The sequence below is a fragment of the Corythoichthys intestinalis genome, chromosome 20, assembly GCF_030265065.1.
Source record: "Corythoichthys intestinalis isolate RoL2023-P3 chromosome 20, ASM3026506v1, whole genome shotgun sequence".
Classification (NCBI taxonomy): Eukaryota; Metazoa; Chordata; class Actinopteri; order Syngnathiformes; family Syngnathidae; genus Corythoichthys; species Corythoichthys intestinalis.
In genome coordinates this window covers 6,067,824-6,088,539 of record NC_080414.1, presented here as the reverse complement: position 1 = coordinate 6,088,539, position 20,716 = coordinate 6,067,824, and the positions used below count along the sequence as shown (strand labels likewise).

Sequence of the window (20,716 nt, the reverse complement as noted above, 5' to 3'; positions counted from 1 at the left end):
CCTTATGTTGGTTTTAACAGGGAGCTGCTGGATTCAGCCATGTTCAATAAGTTAGGATATAATCACTTGCCACTGGAGGGCAGTGTAACCACCCAAATCAATAAAACTAAATGCCAAAACTTTCAAAACATACCATTACAACGCCATTCTAATTAAATGAATCCTCGAAGCAGCAAAAAAAAAAAAGAGGGTTTAAGTACATCAAGAGAACAATTGGCTAAATTGCATAGCAAAAGTCCACTAAGCTTAGCTTAAATGCTATAAAATATTTTTTGTGTTTTTTTTTACAGTGGTCTTAACAAATCGTTCAAACACATATTCCTACTAAAAGCGGCTAAATATACATTTAAACTAAATTACAAATGCATTATACAAAAAATTAGTTCAAACTTAAATGCTATAAAATGATAACTTTTTACTCTGCTTTAAACAAATCATTCAAACACCTATTCCCACAAAAAAAGGCAAAATATACCTATAAACTAAATTACGAATGCATAAAAAAAAAAATTTTTTAGCTCAAACAAAAACTTACCTTACGTTGGTCTTAACAGGAAGCAGCTGGATTCAGCCAAGTCAAGTCAGTTATGTTATTTACTGTTGCCACTACAGGGTACACAAATCAATAAAACTAAATGCAAACTTTCAAAAAAAAAAAAAAAACCAAGGATCTAAGTACAAGAGAACAATTGGCTAACTTGCACATCAAAAGTACGCTAGCTTAAATGCTAATATATGCTAACGCTAACAAATACTTTATGTTGGTTTTAACAAGGAGCAGCTGGACTCAGCCAAGTTCAATAAGTTATGTCAGTCACTGATGCTGTGATAAAAACACACCTGCTCACAGTCCAGCACAAATCTCCGATATTGCCACTAGAGGGCACCCAAATCAATATAACTAAACGCAAACACTTTCAAAACAAACCATTACAACACCACTCTAATAAAAACGAATACTCGAAGCAGCAAAATTTGATTAGAAACTTTCTAATTGAATTACTCGAGCTAATCGATTAGTCGTTGCAGCACTAATTCCGTTGTTGTTTTGCCCTCTTGGGGTAAAAGGCTAAGACGCAGATGATTTCAATATTCATGAGAAGCTATCCCTTTTTTTCTCATAGCTGACAGCAAGGCCAATTGACAAGCTAAGTATGTTTAATTCAATTTAGCTGCTAACTAAACAAGGACATATCTAATGGTCCACTGGCAGTAATCCAGACAGTAATGAAGCCATTTTAATCAGCCGACAATGACACTTAATTACCTTATTATTTCATAATGTTTGGTCGTGTGTCAAAGCAATTTTCAGATATAGCCATTACATATACCTGTAGCTTAATTTATCGTTAGCGTCTTCCTGAAGCTGGATGAAATATCAATATGCAGAACATTATTGCAGACGTACAAAAACAAAAGTTTAACATCCATATCAACAGCTCAATAGAGATATTAAATTCATGGATATTAGTATTTAATTGTCAAATAAGTGAGCTTGAGTGTAGTCCCAGTGATTAATCGAGCATCTTCTCATGCCATGATGTCATGTCCAATAAGATTAGAGGGCTTGTGCTTGACTGGCAACTACTAATTATAGCAGTGGTGTCCCTCTGGTCTTTCAGATACTTATTCTTCTTTGTTTTTGTTTAACTGAATGGCATTCAGCATATGGCGTGAGGCGTTTCCATATTACACTCATGTCATGTTCTGCTCAATTTTAGACCGATGCGTCACTGGGCGGCTGTATATCCTCCCGATGGATGAAGTCAAGAGGTTTGATCATTCCGTGCTGCACTTTCCTGCAACACAAAATGTATTTTCTTAACATATGAACACTCACATCAGTCCCTTATGAAAATGCAGTCAATAGTCTACAGAGCTTTTTAAATGCCATTTGGTTATATTGAAAAAAACCGAATCTTGTGAAAGTGCAGTAGTGCACTGTGTATTGATTAAAACAGCCACGTTCAAAATACATTAAATGACATGACCACACACACCTGCTAGCATTTTAGATGCACATACATCCCAAAATGGTATACACATATTGCAAGTAAATACATCTCTATGCATGTACAGGGGTGTCACTTGGTTTTAAGAACAGGTGGGGCTTTACCCCCAGGAGATGACCAGGATGTAAGTGAATGTAGCATACAAGCAAAAAACTTCACAAACAGCTAAAAAAGACGTAACTTATTCGTTGTTATTGTTGTTTCAGTCTATTTTTTAATACGGTAGAACAACAGGAAAAAAATGGCTACAATTGCAAGTTCCTTGGTAGATGGACGCATCAAAGAATGCCGTCTGTTTTTCAGGGTGGAAAATTTGTCAATCACTCTGCTCTGACTCCTACAAGGTGGTGGAGTGATTATTAGTAGTGTATTATTATGACTATCCGCTGATGATAATCATATGTGAATGAGCTCAGCTCCTGTACTCATCTATACGTAAAGTGAGAAACACAGATGATACTCCAGAAGGAAGTCACCCCAAAGATAGTGGTAAAAAGTGTGCACACTAAACCCTATAAACCGCACCTTCACAATGCATTTCAGACTAACTAGCTAGCAGCAGCTAAGTAGCCGCGTTATTTTAGAGCTAGGATGTAACTTGTGACCGCAAAACAACAAAGGTAAGATGTGCACAGAGATAGTCTGTAGTGTGCGAGCCCCCCAAAAATTCAATTACAAAGCCACAAATGATACTAAGTGAGATGCACACAGAAAAAAAATATAACTTAATCAGACATCAGCAATATATTCTCTTATACTATACAGTGGGGCAAATAAGTATTTAGTCAACCACCAATTGTGCAAGTTCTCCTACTTGAAAAGATTAGAGAGGCCTGTAATTGTCAACATGGGTAAACCTCAACCATGAGAGACAGAATGTGGAAAAAAACTGAAAATCACATTTTTTTTTTTAAAGAATTTATTTCCAAATTAGAGTGGAAAATAAGTATTTGGTCACCTACAAACAAGCAAGATTTCTGGCTGTCAGAGGTCTAACTTCTTCTAACAAGGTCTAACGAGGCTCCACTCGTTACCTGTATTAATAGCACCACCTGTTTTACCTCATTATTGGTATAAAAGACACCTGTCCAAAACCTCAGTCAGTCACACTCCAAATTCCACTATGGCCAAGACCAAAGAGCTGTCGAAGAACACCAGAGACAAAATTGTAGACCTGCACCAGGCTGGAAAGACTGAATCTGCAATAGGTAAAACGCATGGTGTAAAGAAATCAACTGTGGGAGCAATTATTAGAAAATGGAAGACATACAAGACCACTGATAATCTCCCTCGATCTGGGGCTCCATGCAAGATCTCACTCCGTGGCGTCAAAATGATAACAAGAACGGTGAGCAAAAATCCCAGAACCACACGGGGGGACCTAGTGAATGACCTACAGAGAGCTGGCACCACAGTGACAAAGGTTACTATCAGTAACACAATGCGCCGCCAGGGACTCAAATCCTGTACTGCCAGACGTGTCCCCCTGCTGAAGAAAGTACATGTCCAGGCCCGTCTGCGGTTCGCTAGAGAACATTTGGATGATCCAGAATAGGACAGGGAGAATGTATTACAGTCAGATGAAACCAAAATAGAACTTTTTGGTAGAAACACAGGTTCTCGTGTTTGGAGGAGAAAGAATACTGAATTAAATCCGAAGAACACCATACCCACTGTGAAGCATGGGGGTGGAAACATCATGCTTTGGAGCTGTTTTTCTGCAAAGTGACAACTGATCTGTGTAAAGGAAAGAATGAATGGGACCATGTATCGAGATATTTTGAGTGAAAATCTCCTTCCATCAGCAAGGGCATTGAAGATGAGACGTGGCTGGGTCTTTCAGCATGACAATGATCCCAAACACACAGCAAGGGCAACAAAGGAGTGGCTTTGTAAGAAGCATTTCAAGGTTCTGGAGTGGCCTAGCCAGTCTTCAGATCTCAACCCCATAGAAAATCTGTGGAGGGAGTTTAAAGTCCGTGTTGCCCAATGACAGCCCCAAAACATCACTGCTCTGGAGGAGATCTGCATGGAGGAATGGGCCAAAATACCAGCAACAGTGTGTGAAAAGCTGGTGAAGAGTTACAGAAAACGTTTGGCCTCCGTTATTGCCAACAAAGGGTACACAACAAAGTATTGAGATGAACTTATTTTCCACCATGATTTGCAGATAAACTCTTTAAAAATCAAACAATGTGATTTTCTGTTTTTTTTTTCCCACATTCTCTCTCATGTTTGAGGTTTACCCATGTTGACAATTCCAGGCCTCTCTAATATTTTCAAGTGTGAGAACTTGCACAATTAGTGGTTGACTAAATACTTATTTGCCCCACTGTATATGTATTGCTCTACAAGCAACTGTTCCCTATATAATACATTTAACCTCAATTATGCATCATATGTTACACAACAGTCAGAACGCCACAAGAGGCCTTTTGTGTCAGCTTTTTCGTCTTCTGCTTTGCACTACATTGCCACATTTGTCATGTCTCTGGTGATGTGCCGTTTTAAAAAAAATGGTGGCTATTGAGCAACAAAGTCCACACTCAAGCCAAGATTCCGTCCAGATCTTTGCCATGATGTCATGTTTCCCAAAATGTAGGAACAATAGTTTGACAGAAAACCTTCAGGTTTTAGTCTATTTATCCCGATTCGTAGAAACATTTTTTGTCCTGTATGCTTGAATACAAACAATTTCATAGCTAAAATTACAGCTTTTGAGTTCCGTACAAAGGCACTATCAAACTTGTTTTTTTTTTTAACTTGTCATTTCATTCGGTTTAGAGCAAACCTCTGCCAAGGTTGAACTAGTAACAAAGGCAGAGGGGAAAAAATGTATAGAAGAATGTATATATTCTTTTGTCCATCTGTGGATGACTCATTCTATTTTCTGGTTCAGGGAGGGTGACCACGCAACAGAAGGGTGGAGTCCTTAAGGATGAACTGTTTCATATTGCTTGAAAATAATTCCACCAAATTGGAATAGTTTCTTCCTTAATACATACACAATCTCAATTCCATAAGTTCCAAAAGTTCTAGCAAATCTTCACAGTACATTGTTAATTTAATTTTATGACTATTCAGTGACCGTCTTTTTCGGACTATAAGTCGCACCAGCCAAAAATGCACAATGACGAGAAAAAAAACAAGTCGCATTTTGGAAGCAAATTTATTTGATAAAATTCAACACCAAGAACAGACTGGTCAACTTGATAGGCAATTTAAAATAAAAATAGACTACAAAACAGGATGAATAAGTGTACGATATGCTCACGTTACATGACGCATAAACGACGAACTGAAACGTGACCGGTATGTGAATGTAACAAAGCTATTAAGAATTATTCAGATATGTACAGGTAGTCCCCGGGTTACGAGTCCTAGGCATGTGCCAGTATGAGATTCTGATGGTATGATAAACTAAAGCAAAAAAATCACGGCTTCACGGTATTGCAATTACAGCTCTAAAATGTTACTTTGAAAAATCAGGGTTAAAAATATAACTTATTTTTCAAAACATATTAGCAAATTGGAACATAGGTATAATGTTAACTTAAAAAAAAAAAAAAAAAACTTTAGATGAGCGTAAACCCTCAGTTAGACATTATTATCATCAGAACAAAAATAATTTCATTATTTTCCACAAAAAGCGTGTGTGTATGACTTGTATTATGTGTACATCATACACTCACTCTTAACTCATTTGCTCCCAAAAACATGTGAATACGTTCTATTTTTAATTGTTTCAGTTTTACTTCTTTTACTTTTTTTTTCACAAGAGACATCTCTAGGTTCTGGTGCAACTTCACTCCAAAGCACAATGCTTAAAATCCATTTTAAAGCAATAAAACTGGCCACCGGAGGGCATTAGCGCATTTAGTAAGAACTCATATAGGACCATGAAAGGAAGTGAAGAGAAATCAGACCCGTGCCGCCCATAAGGCGATTTAGGTAACTGCCTAAGGGTGGAGCAGCGTCCTAAGGGCGTCAAGAAAATTATTCAAATGACATTTGATGATAGCAGTATTCAAAAAATTAAACAAAACAATAAAACAAAAGAACAACAAAACCGTTCATAATAAGTCTTTAAATAATAATGAAATCATTTTTCTAGTGCGCCTTCTGCCCGTTTCACGTTTTCCTGTGATGCGATAATTTCACCACAGACCCTAGTCTCCCTCACCACCCAGCAGACGAGCGAGCTACCTGAAGGTGCTATTTTTAGCCTCCGTAATTGAGCGACGTTACGGTGACAAGTTAACTTCATGAAAAGACAAAAGCCCTCTGGGTCGGAAGAAAAAGAAAGAAGAGACCATAAACGTGAAGAAAAACAGGTTTGTTATGATGATTTTTTTCAACAGCATAAGCACGTAGACTTAGCGCAACTGCAAGCTAGCGGTTATTTACATAGAGTTTATATGACTTAGTGCTAAAGCAAAATTATACTGTATCATTAGCCAGGCTGTTGTTTTAGAAATATTTTCAGTATTCAGCCAGCTGTTGATTACTTTCAGTTACATTTACTCCCCCTCCGATTTTTGAGAAATTTGGACAAAGTCTATGGTGGACTAAAATTGTCTTGCTTACTTTCATGTGATGTGAACCACTTTTACCTTGTGTTAAATTGTGCTTATCAAATAAATTTGCCTTGCCTAAAAGTGCCAAAGTTAATTAAATAAATACACCATTAAAAATGCAATTAATAATTTCAAAGTTCTGTGGCATGGGGGACTAAAAGTGCATGACATGCTAAGCTACCATCAAAGATATCATAATGTGTTCATAATTTCACACACAAGTCACTCCAGAGCATAAGCCCCACCCCCAGCCAAACTATGAAAAAAAACTGCGACTTATAGTAAAAAAAAAAAAAAAAAACGCTATTCTGCCATTTAGAATCTTGATTAAATTAAAAGCAAGACGTGGCCTCCAATGTTTGCAAGGTTGGCTACTATAATTAAATACATTACTTCATGATTTAAACTTACTAAAAACTCAAGGTCATTACACTAAATGTTCGCGTGCTTTTCAACCTTGAACACAAATTGACAAATTCTGTGTGTCAATTTTACTTTCCACTTTCAATAACTAAAGAAAACTCTTTAACAGGCACTTATTTGCCAGTAGAGAAAGGCATAACGCAATTAATTAGCTGCCACGTCGTCTGTGCCTATGATAGCTAACAACGGCTAGTCCTTTTGGCAGCTTAAATCGATCCGCTTTGTATGTCTCTTGCTGCTCATTAAAATGCTCCGACCTGACTTTAAGCAGAACACTGTTGGATAAAGCCCTGTTGGGCTTGACAATCCTGACAATGTTAACTCGTAATTGGGAACAATTTGAGGTAATGTGCTTGAAGGACCACCGCTCAACCAATTCGTTAATGGAACGCTGTCATTTTCTTCAGCCTTTTTTACTTTCCTGCTGATGTAGAAACTAAAAAAAAAAAAAATCCATCCAGCCTCTTTCTCTCGGGACAGAGAAAGCGTTGCATCAGGAAACTCAAATCCCTCCCTAAAGGACTGGATGTCATTTGGACCATACAGAGGTCAGAAATTCTCACTTGCAGTGTTGTAAAACTGCTGGGCAAAATTAGGCGTATACAGGTAGTCCCCAGGTTAGAATGCACCCGACCAACGCGATTTCGACTTTACGACGCTTTAGTCTCGTCCAGTATTTTTTTTAAAACTCGCGTATTGTAGCGTATTGCTTATTGTACCTTACAGTGTCTTATTTTTTATTTTATTAATATGACACGTTCTGTCCTCACTAAAGGTGAAGTTATTCAGCTTGACAGCAAACAAGGCAATTGTGGTTTCTGAAGCTTTTTACTTCCTTCACTTTTGCCAACAAAGCTGTAAACGACACACATTTTAACCCTTAAAATAAAACACGACAACTAATTTGCCGAACAAAAGTCCGCTAGCTGAAATGCTACGAATGCTAACGTATTTACAATTCTTATAGCAAATCGCTCATACGTAACTCCACAAACCTTAGCTCTAAACTTAATTACAAATGCAATATAAAACATTAGCTGAAACAACTTACAGCCTGAAACATATTAGCCGATACAACTTACAGCTTTATGTGGGCCAAACCAGAGCACAGCCGTCCTAATTAGCCATGCCAGACGAGTCTGCTCCTCAGTCAATACAAAGTGAGCATCCAGCCAGACACAACGTTGCCACCAGATGGCAGTGTATCCTCCATCATTACACAAAATACAATACAGTGATCCCTCGCGACTTTGCGCTTCAAACGTCGCGCCCTCAGTCCATCGCAGATTTTTTTTTCCCAATTAAAAAAATAAATAAATACATTATTTTATAGAGATGCCCTGATATGATCACGTACAGCCTCTGGCTCTACTTCCTGAAGCTTTTCTTGCCCAGCAGGCAGCTGCAGCTTGTTAAAGTTCGATTAGTGACAAGGGTGCTGCTTTGAACTAACCCGAGAAGCTTGGGAGCGATACCTTTCAAAGACGCTGAGTCGTTTAGCTTGTTAAACTCTAGCATTAGTGTGTTGTGTGCTGTTCTAAGCAGCGTGAGTGGATTTACTCACTAAATGAAGAATTATACTTATGGATACTATATGTATCCCTTTCCAATGCTAAATCTGAATAAATACAGTCAATACAAAAAATATTTTAATTTTTTTTAATGTAAATAAACTCCAACTAATTCGCGGATTAACCACCCAAAAAACAGGGATTACTCTCCAGTACTTTGTTATTTTCAGATAAGGGAGTATTTGGAGGTATTAAAGGGTTCATTCTGAAGAAATTCGGGTTACTTCTCCAGCAAAGAAATGGAACCCATTCATAATCCGGGGACTACCTGTATTTATTATTATTTATTAGGGTAGAACACGGTCCTGACTTTTGAGCACAGGCGAGCTATGCAGGTTGCTGGGGCGCCATCTAGTGGAGGGGGCTCCAAATTGCTTTGGGGGAGAAAAAAATACTCGGGGGCAAAGAAAAATAATTAGTCCTGCAACGATTAATCGATTAACTTGAGTATTCGATGAGAAAAAAAATATTCTAATTAAATTTTGTTGCCTCGAGTATTCGTTGAATTAAAGTGGCGTTGTAATGTTTTTATTTGAAAGTGTTTACATTTAGTTTATTGATTAGGGTGGATATATTGCCCTCTGGTCTGCCTCATTTCACATGGCTGAATCCAACTGCTCCCTGTTAAAACCAACGTAAGCTAAGTATTTCTTTGGGCTAATGTTTTTTAATGCAATCGTAATTTAGTTTATATGTATAATTAGCCTTTTTTGTGGGAATACGAGTCTGAACCATTTGTTAAGAGCATTGGAAAAAAATTTAGCAGTCGATACCATTTAAGCTAGCAGACTTTTGCCATGTAAGTTAGCCAATTGTTCTTTTGTTGTACATAGATCCTCATTTATTTATTTTTAATACCGTTTGCTCAGATATTTTAATTTTTCATGTTCCTTTTCTGCGATTATTCGAACTAACTAGTTCATTGATTAATCGACTACTAAAATAATCGATAGCTGCAGCCCTAAAAATAATACTCATGATACGCTTCCGAACGTTTTCTAACATATGAAGTATATTTGGATATGCAACATATAAAAATATATTTATAATTTTCATAATGACTCCTGGTCTGAATCTATGACCGTGAGTCAGATGATGATCTGGCACCCTGAACCTCTTGTTGCTCGTTTTGCTCCTCTTTCATTTTGGTTGACTGTGAAAAGTGTGGGTAGGGATTGCATATCATTTCACTGTGTTAACGGCTAGTATTAATGCTAAATGAATGTCTCACTTTGGATTGTTTTTTTTTAGTTTTGAGACATATAATACCGAAACATTTTTTCACCTCTTGAGCAGTTTGTATTTTGACCTTTCAGTGTACGTGACAAATTGGACCTTCAGAACATATAAGCTCCAAGAAAAAAATATGAAGTATATCAAAAGAACCTACACTTGTGGCTCCAGGCTTTTGAGGAAGCCATCGACGTGTCCCTTCGGCATATCCGGGTCCAAGTTAGCCAGGTAGGTGCATAGCAATGAAAATATCTCAAAGGGGATCTTTGCGGCACCCCCTTCCTCATCCTCAGTCAGGATCTCGCAGGCGACCTTGAGGGAGGTCTTGAGAGACTAGGGGGAGAAAACAACATGCACAGCAGGTTAAAACACACACAACAGAGCATCAGGAACATGTAGCTTTACTGGGCCCGTGTGGTCAAAACGTGGAATAGCATGTACTGCGTCATCGTGAGGGCTTCCAGCAAATGCTCGCCATCACTCCAAATGCAGTGTAGCCTTGATGTTCCAAATTATTTTTTTTAACTGTATGTGTAAACCTCTTTAAATTCTTCAAACAAAAAAGTAAAAATCTCACATCTCCCAAAGCACTGCAGCCCAATGCGAAAAATTCCATCCAACTGATCTCCATGCTGAAGTTGCCCAGAATCAACATGTCCTCCAGCTGGTCCATGGGCAGACACAAAGCCTTCCACTTGTCCTGCAATTCCTCCCTGCCACATGTTTCTGCAGTAGACAGCTACAGCATACATTGAGGAGAAAAATAAATTGATACATGGTGCAGTATGACGATATAATATGTATTGTGATGAAGAAAAAAGATAATTTCATGCTGCATTAAACCCTAAATGATGCATACGGGGAAGGTATTATCAATGCAGTAATGATTAACAATACATTCAGGAATATGGTCAGTAAAACAGTACAACTGCAATCACAATTATACAGTGTAAATATATAATTTGCACGCCAGAAAATGTTAAGTCTGACACTTTTATCAATAAATGATGAATGCAATATCAATCTACCTGTTTGTGAAGGGTCTTTAACAGGCCTGGAGTCAGCAAGGCATCTTTATTCTGGTTGCCAAAATTCAACTCCAGCCTATCCTTTACTGGCAGAGTCTCTCCTTTAGCCAATGCCTCAAAGTAGCTGTCAAATATGAACATGTAATAAGTACAATAATTCAAATTGTTACTCCCTCAGGAGAAATAAAGGACTAGGTCAATTAGCGTAATTTCCGTACTATAAGGCGCACCTGACTATAAGCCGCCACCCACCAAATTTGGCAAGAAAATGGCATTTGGTCATAGATAAGCCACACTGGACTATAAACCACAACTGTCCTCACTGTATCATGGGATATTTACACCAAAAGATATTAACCGGTAACACTTTATTTGACACCGGCATCATAAGACTCTCACGAGACCAAATGAACCACCATGGAGCTTTGAATCAATTGGCTGCATAGCTTCATTGCTTCAAGAAGCTTCATTTGGTCTTCACTGCTCCCTTGGGGGAGACGGTCAACCTCAGCTGCCACCTGCTCTCAACACTGTTGTCGTCCAACATTCCTCCTAGCATGCAGTGCAGCGCTACAGATGTAAATAACGAGCAAAATCCATGTTCTGTGCCAATTATTTCTTTAGTTACTGTTCCAGTTGTTTCATTAATTGCTAGTTATGGTATTTGGTAGCACTTTATTTGACAGCGGTGTCATACGACTGTCGTAAGACCAAATGAAACACGATGAAGTTTTGAAACATTTGGCTGCAAAGCATCATTGATTCAAGAAGCTTCATTTGGCCATCACTGCTCCCTTGGGGGAGATGTCAACCTCTGCTGACACCTGCAGTCAACACTATTGTTGTCCATCATGCCTCTTAGCATTATTTGCAGCGCTACAGATGTACATGTAAATAACAATCAAAATTCATGTTCTGTGCTATTTTTTTCTTTATATAATGCTTCAGTTGTTTAATTACTAGTTTTGGTATTTGGTAATACTTGACAGCAACATCATAAGACTGTCATAAGACCAAATGAACCACCATGAAGCTTTGAACCAATTGGCTGCAAAACATTGCCTCAATAAGCATCATTTGGCCATCGCTGTTCTCTTGGGGGAGACAGTCAACCTCTGCTGCTACGTGCTGTCAACACTGTTGTCATCCAACATGCCTCCTAGCATGCATTGCCATAGTTAGATGTAAATAAATAAAAATTAATGTTCTTTGCTAATTATTTCTTTACTGTTTGTTATTTTATTAATTGCTAGTTATAGTATTTGGTAACACTTTTTTTGATAGCGGCATCATAAGACCAAATGAACCACCATGAAGCATTGAACCAATTGGCTGCAAAACTTCATTGCCTCAAGAAGCTTCATTTGGCCATCACTGTTCTTTTGGGGGAGACAGTCAACATCTGCTGCTACGTGCTGTCAACACTGTTGTCATCCAACATTCCTCATAGCATGCATTGCCATAGTTAGATGTAAATAAATAAAAATTCATGTTCTGTGCTAATTATTTACCGTTCATTATTTTATTAATTGCTAGTTATGGTATTTGGAACACTTTATTTGATAGCGGCATCCCACGACTGTCATAAGACCAAATGAACCACAATGAAGCTTTGAACCAATTGGCTGCACAGCGTCATTGCTTCAAGAACCTTCATTTGGCCATCACTGCTGCCTTGGGGGAAACAGTCACCTGCTGTCAACACTGTTGTCATCCAACATGCCTCTGAGCATGCATTGCAGCGCTACAGATGTAAATATCAAAATTCATGTTCTGTGCTAATTTTTTCTTTATTTACTGCTTCAGTTGTTTAATTGCTAGTTTTGGTATCTGGTAATACTTGACATTGGCATCATAAGACTGTCATAAGACCAGATGAACCACCATGAAGCTTTGAACCAATTGGCTGCACAGTGTCATTGCTTCAAGAAGCTTCATTTGGCCATCACTGCTCCCTTAGCGAAGACAATCAACATCTGCTGTCAACACTGTTGTCGTCCAACATGCCTCCTAGCATGCATTGCAGCGCTACAGGTGTAAATAACAATCAAAATTCATGTTCTGTGCTAATTATTTCTTTAGTTACTGTTCCAGTTGTTTCATTAATTGCTAGTTATGGTATTTGGCAACACTTTATTTGACAGCGGCTTCATACCACTGTCATAAGACCAAATGAACCACCATGAGGCTTTGGACCAATTGGCTCCGAAGCTTCATTGCCACAAGAAGCTTCGTTTGGCCATCACTGTTCTCATGGGGGAGTCAACTTCTACTGCCAGCTGCTGTCAACACTTGTCGTCAAACAGTCAAACTCCCAGCATGCATTGCAGCGCTACAGATGTAAATATCAATTCATGTTCTGTGCTAATTATTTCTTCACTTACTGTTCTAATTGTTTCATTAATTGCTAGTGGTATTTGGTAACACTTTATTTGACAGTGGTGTCATAATACTGTCATAACACCATCATAATTATGACATGACACAGCCATGAACATTAATGAATGCTTATGATAGTGTCATCCGGCAAAAAAAAAAAAAAAAAAAAAAAAAAACGACACTTGATGACATTTGTCATCTGTCAGCATTCATTAATGCCCATGATACTGTCATGTCATAACGATGACGGTCTTATGGCAGTCTTATGACGCCGCAGGCACATAAAGTGTTACCTATAACCCAAATAAAACAACAAATAAGCCGCACAGGACTATAAGGCGCAGGATTCAAAATGAGGGGAAAAAAGTAGCGGCTTATAGTCCATAAATTACGGTATTAGTGTTATTTGTTTGTGAGTGGAGGAGTCAGATGATGATGGTGATCTCTAGGAGGTCGACTGAAATGCAAATCTTAAAGGTCAAAAAGATTTTTCAATTAGTCAAAGGTTCATTTATTGATGTCAGCCAGGCTAAGATTCGATAACAATGTAATTTTCAAAATAGGGTCATTGCACTTTAATTCTTATCTTCTGTTCTAATTATTTTACATGTCGATCAGTAAGTTATAATGGATTTCTGACATCAGTAAAGTGCATTGCTGCAACGATTAATCAATTAACTCGTGTAATTTAATTCTAAAAAAAGCTTTGAATCAAATTTTGCCGCTTCGAGTCGTCGTTTAGAGTGGTGTTGTAATAATTACTTTTGAAAGAGTTTGCATTTAGTTTTATTGATTTGGGTGGGTACACTGCCCTCTAGAGGCAAAAGTGAATATGACATAACTCATTTAACATGGCTGAATCCAGCTGCTCCCTGTTGAGGCCGACATAAGGTAAGTTATTGTTTGAGCAAATTTTTTTTATGCATTCGTTAATTTTATAGCATTTAAGCTTGCGGACTTTTGCTATGCAAGTTAGCAAATTGTTCTCTTGTACTTACATCCTCATTTATTTATTATTTTATACCGTTTGAGGCTAAGCTCAGGTATTTTAATGTATTTTTGGAATCTGGCAAATTTAGCAATTTTTTGTTTTACATCTCCTTAAATTTATTCTGCAATGTATTAAATGTTCCTAATCTGATTACTCGAACTAACTCGTTGATAGTTTAAGCAACTGCTAAAATAATCGATGGCTAGTCCTGTTAAAAAGGTCAAAAATGGCCTCCAATCGAATTGCTTAAAATCTTTAACATGTGTACTAGACCCCTCAAAATACCATAGACAACATTAAATCTAGCCTTGGTTCTTTTTCAGACAGACAGATTCACATGCAGCCCGAAACGTCATCTTTAATTTTTAATTCATTATTGTATGCGTCAATTGTTTTTGTTTTTATTGCCTGACTCAATTTCTGTGAACACACAGCTATGCTTGATTAACAAATAATTACCACAGGGGTTACACAGTCATTAATATTCCTCGGGCTTTCAATTGTGAAGGGAAGTCAGTTGTGCAAAGACAAAGAAGCTCCTGGGATCAAATTAAAACCAATCAATGCCAAGAAAATGTCAAAAAAATAATAAAATGTATTTCGTGAGGCTGCATGAAGGGGATAGTGTTATCAAACAGTATGGTCCAGGGGCGAAACTTAGGGGTGTGATGGGGGTGCGACCGCACCCAGGCCTCTAAGGGCGTAAAGTAGGCGTGGTTTGGCGAGGGGGGGTTTAAACACAAAGGTAATATGATGCCTGTTGCTGTAATACAGTGATACCTCGACTTACGACATTAATTGGTTCTGGAAGTAGTCTCGTAACCCGAAAATTTCGTAAATAGACACGAGTTTAACGTATAAATCAGTGTTGTTTTCATCAACGAGGACTACTACGAAAATATTTTGTCAACAAACAATTTTCTCATGAGGATGACGAGACGATAACAAGCTAAAAAGGCGTTTTTGGAGATGAAACGATAAACGAGACTTTTGCCACTTTTTGTCTGACGAGACGAAAACGGGAGGAAAATGCGCTAAAGTTTCCGTCATGTTCACAATGTGTGACTTTATGTGTAGTTTGCTGGCATCGTACACTTTTTGCTGGGGACGGGACATTAAACCAAACATATTTGGTGAATGGGGGTCAGGGCTACATTTCTCACCAATATGAACCTAATGAATTGATAGGCTAAATGATTAATGCAAAATAAATCTCTATTGACCTCCTGTATACTAACTTTCACACTGCAAATTTATAACGTTGCAATCTGATAATTTCTGTTAAATCTAGTCAAATAATTTTCTCCATCTTTTTTTGAGTGTTAAAGGCTAGTTAACAGATTAATGCAGTGCTTCTCAATTATTTTCTGTTACGCCCCCCCAGGAAGACGTAAAAGTTTCGCGCCCCCCCCAGAATCTCTGCCGCCAATGTAAAGAGTATCATTTGTCTATAAAATTACTATTATAAATTCGCATCTGCCTAACATTGTGTCATTTTTTTTCTAATTAAGAAAAAAAGTAACATAGATCAACTTATAATAAAGTATAACTTTATTAACATTGTTTTGTTTGTAACAGAGAAGACTTGACGTGCATCAATTTGCCTGAATTTCAAAAAAAGTCACATCCAAACTGTAAAAAATACACTCAAGGTACATTTTTGACCATTTGATACAGAAAAATAAAATGTAATAAAATCAGTAAATAATAAATCAAAATTGATTAGAAACATTCACTCATGAGGACAATATGCCAAAAAATGTGACCGAAAAAACAAAACTGAATAAAAGAAAAAAAGTTCAGTTTTTATTTTTGCTGCTCACAGTATTACCTCCTTTGCAATGGTGTGGAGTTATTTTGCAATGAGCATGCTAACAATGCTCACTGGTTTACTGATATAACACTGACAAAGCAGGACGATTGTTGGCAATATTCGGCACGTTTTCGCTGAAAAACAATCAAGCGGCTTATCAATGAGATTGGGGTCTAATGTCTTCAGGTGGCGTCTTAATTGATTTGGCTTCTGGCTTTCCGCTATAATTATTTATAGACACAGTAAACACAGTGGTCTTTCCTCATCACCCACTGTATTAAAAGTCAAAGCTAAAAGGCAAACGGCACGAAAAAAGCGCATTCTCGGCGGCCGAGGTAGAACCGTAGGTGAGGGCGCTCGTCGTGACGATCCCAAGCCGAAAATGGCACTTCTCGGGCGGCGACGTGAGAACCGAACAAGACAGTGGGTCGCTGCGTGAGTGAGTCCGGTCGGAAAACGGCTTTCGAAAACGGCGGCGGCACACTGCTATTCATATCTGTTTTCTGTGTGTGCTGAGTGCTCTTCCTTAGTTCAAAAATACTGCGCGGACTCTGAAAATGAGAGCGCCACTGCCACCCACTGAGTGGATGTGCAAGTACACTTTATTCCAGTGCGGCAAAAAAAAAAAAAAAAAAAAAAAAAGAAATAAAGCATGTTCACATGCAGGTCACATGCCCCCCCCCCCCCCCCCCCCCCCCGGCATCGCTCTGCGCGCCCCACTATTTGAGAAGTACTGGATTAATGAGTCAGATTATTCCACTTACTTTAAGTAAATATTACTATTTGTTCGTATTGACATCTAAAAGTTGGTCATCTTTTCTTTCAAATAATATTTTGAACAATATTCTTGAATTAAAAACATTTCTGACACACAAGTTTTTCTTTTAAGATTAAATATCCAAACTTTTTTGCTTAAAATAAGTCTGTTAAGCTTATTTTCAGCTAGCTGCAGTGTTGTTTTCGTCAACAATGACGAAAATATTTCGATGAACAATATTTTCATGACGATGAATGACGTCACGATCACGCGCTGAAAGCGTGTCTTGGGACACTAAAACATAACGATATGAATGCCAGTTGTCGTCTGACGACACGAGAACGAGATGAAAATTAAGTTTTTGTCATAAATTCACAAAGTGTGATATTTTCTTATTGCATGTGTAGTTAGAACGGTCTTATTTGGTCGTGTCACTCATGTAACGTGCTGCGCCTCCCCCCCACACACACACGCTCCGGTTAGTAAGCCTGTGCCCATTCCAGGCTCATTTTGTGAAACGTGTCAGGTGCTGCTTGGTATGTTTTGCTTTTTTTATCTTGGCTAGATATGCCATGTTGCTTTAACCTTTAAAGGTCTGTGCTGAGTGTTATCACACACTACAGTAACTTGTAGCGTTAGCATAGCATTCGCGCTAGCATTAGCATTAGCATTTAGCGCAGTGGCTCAGTGTCTTCTTAAACTCTTGGAAAACATTTTACATACAGTTTGTAGCGTCCAGGTAAGGTTAATTAATTGCAACTAATGTGCTGTTTTCCTGCTGAGTGTGTATTATCATCATGAAAACTGATGTCCTTGTAGACTACAGTTATGTGCTCGTCTGTCATGTTCATTCGAAATTGTTGGAAACCTTTTATTAATGTATTCATTAACTAAAACTTTTGGAGTTTATAGACGAAAACATTTTGAGAATTGTCAGCTAAAACTAGACGAAATTTGTCTGCGTTGTCGTTGACTAAAACTAGACGAAGACGAAAAACATTTTGAAATGACTTAAATATCACTGAGGCCAATAGGTATTTTCATCCAAAAGACAGAGACTAAAACGATAATTAAAATGGCTGCAAGTAACAACCCTGGCTCACCGTTTTTCTTATTTCAAGAAATCTAAGTGAGTAAAATCGACTTGAAGCACTGTCACAGTAGCAAAATTAGTGGAGTCTTCCCCATCTCCACAACATTGACGTCTTTTTACATTACTTACAGTGGCTGCTGCTGGAGGAAAAAAACTAATATCCCTTGTATTTGAATGGGGCAGTGGAGGCAGCATGTTGTATTTCTGTCAGGTTGTGAAGGGGTGTGTGTGGGTGTGGATGTGGGTGTGGGGGTGTGTGTGTGTGTGTGGGGGGGGGGGGGGGGGGGGGGTCCAAGTCACCAGCCAATCAAACGTGCGTTTGTGGGGTGGGGGAAAAAAAGGACTGGCACATTCAGCGAGTGAAAAGGGGTCAGTGTAAGTCTGAACATAATCAATTATATTCTTACAACATATAGGAAGACAATCTAAACGACCTATATAACTGAAGTCATTATCTAATGCATGATGGTGGGGATTACCTGAGCATCCCGAAAAGATGCTAGTGTTATGTCCCTACCGTCCCTATGCAAACCTACGCCCTCAGTCTATAGATATTTTACAATGAACTCACGCTGCAGACCACACCAACAGGTCTTTGGGCTGAGTTCGGATGGCTGCTTTCGTGAAATTCTTGAGAACTTCAGGAAGTCCCGCCGGGATGTTGATTTGCTGGGAACAGAACATCGTCTCCGGAGGAGGCATGGCTGCAAACAAAATGGCATTCTAATGAACCACAACCACCTCCAGCTAACACAATTAATTCACCGAACCTTGCATTCGTACCTTACTTAAAGCGTTGTGCTGTTACACGAGGCACAATTGAAATGAACACAGTAATTTTAAGTAGGTAGCATATCCAGGTGTGTCACGTAAAGTTACAAAAAAACATTTCAATCAATATTACGAGCACCTTGATTAACAATACTTCGTCGATGATGTCACGGACTCGTCTACCTATCTTAACTAGCTCTGGTGATTAGCAATAAGCAGCCGTTTTAAATAATAATTTAAGCCTCGACGACTTTTAAAAGGAATTCGTAGTGTAAAGAATTACGCCTACAGTGTCGGTAATTTAAAGATAACGAGTTTAACTCAAAGACGAAGCACTTGAAAGGATATTTGTTAAGTACGGCAGGTGCTCGCATTTAGTAAAGTCGAAGGCTGTAAAGGTGCGCAAGCTCTTATAACTAAGCGTTTCAATATGCGAACACTGGGAAGGGATATATTACCTTGTTTGTAGTTGAGCTGGAATTATTGACAAGAAAACAAAACGTTTATAAATGTTCGGCGTAAAGAGGTTTTTCTTTCCTTTTTGCTACATCAACCGGCCATTTCTAGCATGGTTGCCAAGCGACGGGGCAAGCTGAACAGGTCGTCAGCTTCAGTCCGGCGTAATGTCTCCCCCTGCTGGCATGATGAGTACTGCATTCGGCAAATAGATCTGCGTCAGTGTAAAACCACTCATTTAACTGAAAATTACAGGTTTTCCAATTATACTCGTATCCAGTGGCGCTGTATAGAGGTGAAAAGTGAGAGTTATTCTAAGGGCCCATGCCCTGATGGGGGTCCGCAAAGAAAATTAGAACATTAGGTAATCATTTGCAAATTGAAATATAAATAATTATAATTTTAATAGGAATAAAATGAAGGGTTTCGTTTTCTTGTGTTGTTTTTGGCAAAAAGTAAACACCCAGAGAGCATATGTATTGCATATGTATTTTTTAATGTACATAATTATGATTGTTGTATGTTGTGTTGTGGGAGCTACGTACGAGGTTATGCAGCACCTCTCTCCAAGCAACTTATTGCTAACGTTTTTCTAGTTCCATATTTGCCAGCAGAGGTTACTACATTCCTCACAGTTTATTAAATGTTAAATGTAGAAAACACAAAGAGAAGGACACTTCTCTCGAAGCAGCTTCCTACTTGAGTTTTGCAGGGTAGCAAGTTCACACTGTTTAATCTTATGCTAACACTGATGCAGGTTGGACCTACAGTAGCAAAATTAATGGTGTGTTCCCCACTTCCAAAACAATGATGTCTTTTTACATTTCCAACAATGGCTGCTGCTGGCTGAAAAAAAAAACTTGTCATATCTGTAATATCTAATGAGGGTGTGTGTGAGGGTTAAATCATCAGCCAATCAAAAGTGCGTTTAAGAGGAAAAAATGGACCGGCACATTCAGCAAGTGAAAAGATGCACATGTAAATCTAAACATAATTTTAAAAATTCACTTAATAATAGTGGGGTCAATTATAACAATTAAACCATCTGGGAAGACAATATAAATAACCTATATAACTGAAGTCATTACATAACGCAAATAAGTTTGCTTAAAAGTTGCTGGGGACAATTTATGCATCCTGAAAAGTTGGTAATGTTTTGTCCCAACCGTCCCTATGCAAACCTACGCCCTTGACTGTAGTATAGTTAAGTTCAAACAAAACATTTATTCTAAGTCATTCATTATGGTATTTGCTTTGAGAATATTTCTAATAAAAATATATTTAGATTGTAAAAGATGGCCTTCAGTACATTTCTTATAGATACAGTATCAGTCTATTCATTATTGCTCTATACGCTGTATGTTTACATAAGTATATTTTCATCTTAAATTAATGCAGAAAATGCACAAATTCATGTGTAATGATTCACCAGAATGCAGGAAATGACGTAGTTGATACTCTAAATGTGTGTGTGTGTCCCAGCACTGGTGGTGGGGCCCAAAGTGATATCTTTTCATGTGGCCCAAAGTCCCTGGCAGCGCCCCTGCTCGTATCTACAAAGGTGGGTAAAGAAGCAAAAAATTTGACTCGAGTAACGTTACTTCAAAAATAT

At 38.2% G+C, this 20,716-nt stretch overlaps 1 protein-coding gene across 2 annotated transcripts; it reads right to left on the bottom strand.

Annotated features, from left to right (window-relative positions):
* Positions 1–504: 504 nt before the first annotated feature.
* ropn1l (rhophilin associated tail protein 1-like) lies at positions 505–19,259 on the bottom strand. 2 transcript variants are annotated; one of them, XM_057823765.1, is made up of 6 exons: positions 19,107–19,259; positions 18,449–18,581; positions 10,845–10,968; positions 10,394–10,555; positions 9,974–10,149; positions 505–1,799 (listed from the first exon to the last, which is right to left on the bottom strand). In XM_057823765.1, exons 2-6 carry the CDS (start codon positions 18,577–18,579, stop codon positions 1,718–1,720), a joined length of 675 nt encoding a protein of 224 aa, XP_057679748.1. In that variant the 5' UTR covers positions 18,580–18,581; positions 19,107–19,259; the 3' UTR covers positions 505–1,717. The 2 variants fall into 2 exon arrangements, with proteins under 2 accessions (XP_057679748.1, XP_057679747.1); XM_057823764.1 differs by lacking the exon at positions 19,107–19,259 and adding an exon at positions 18,661–19,009 and having other exon boundaries at positions 746–1,799.
* Between the last annotated feature and the right edge of the window lie 1,457 nt (positions 19,260–20,716).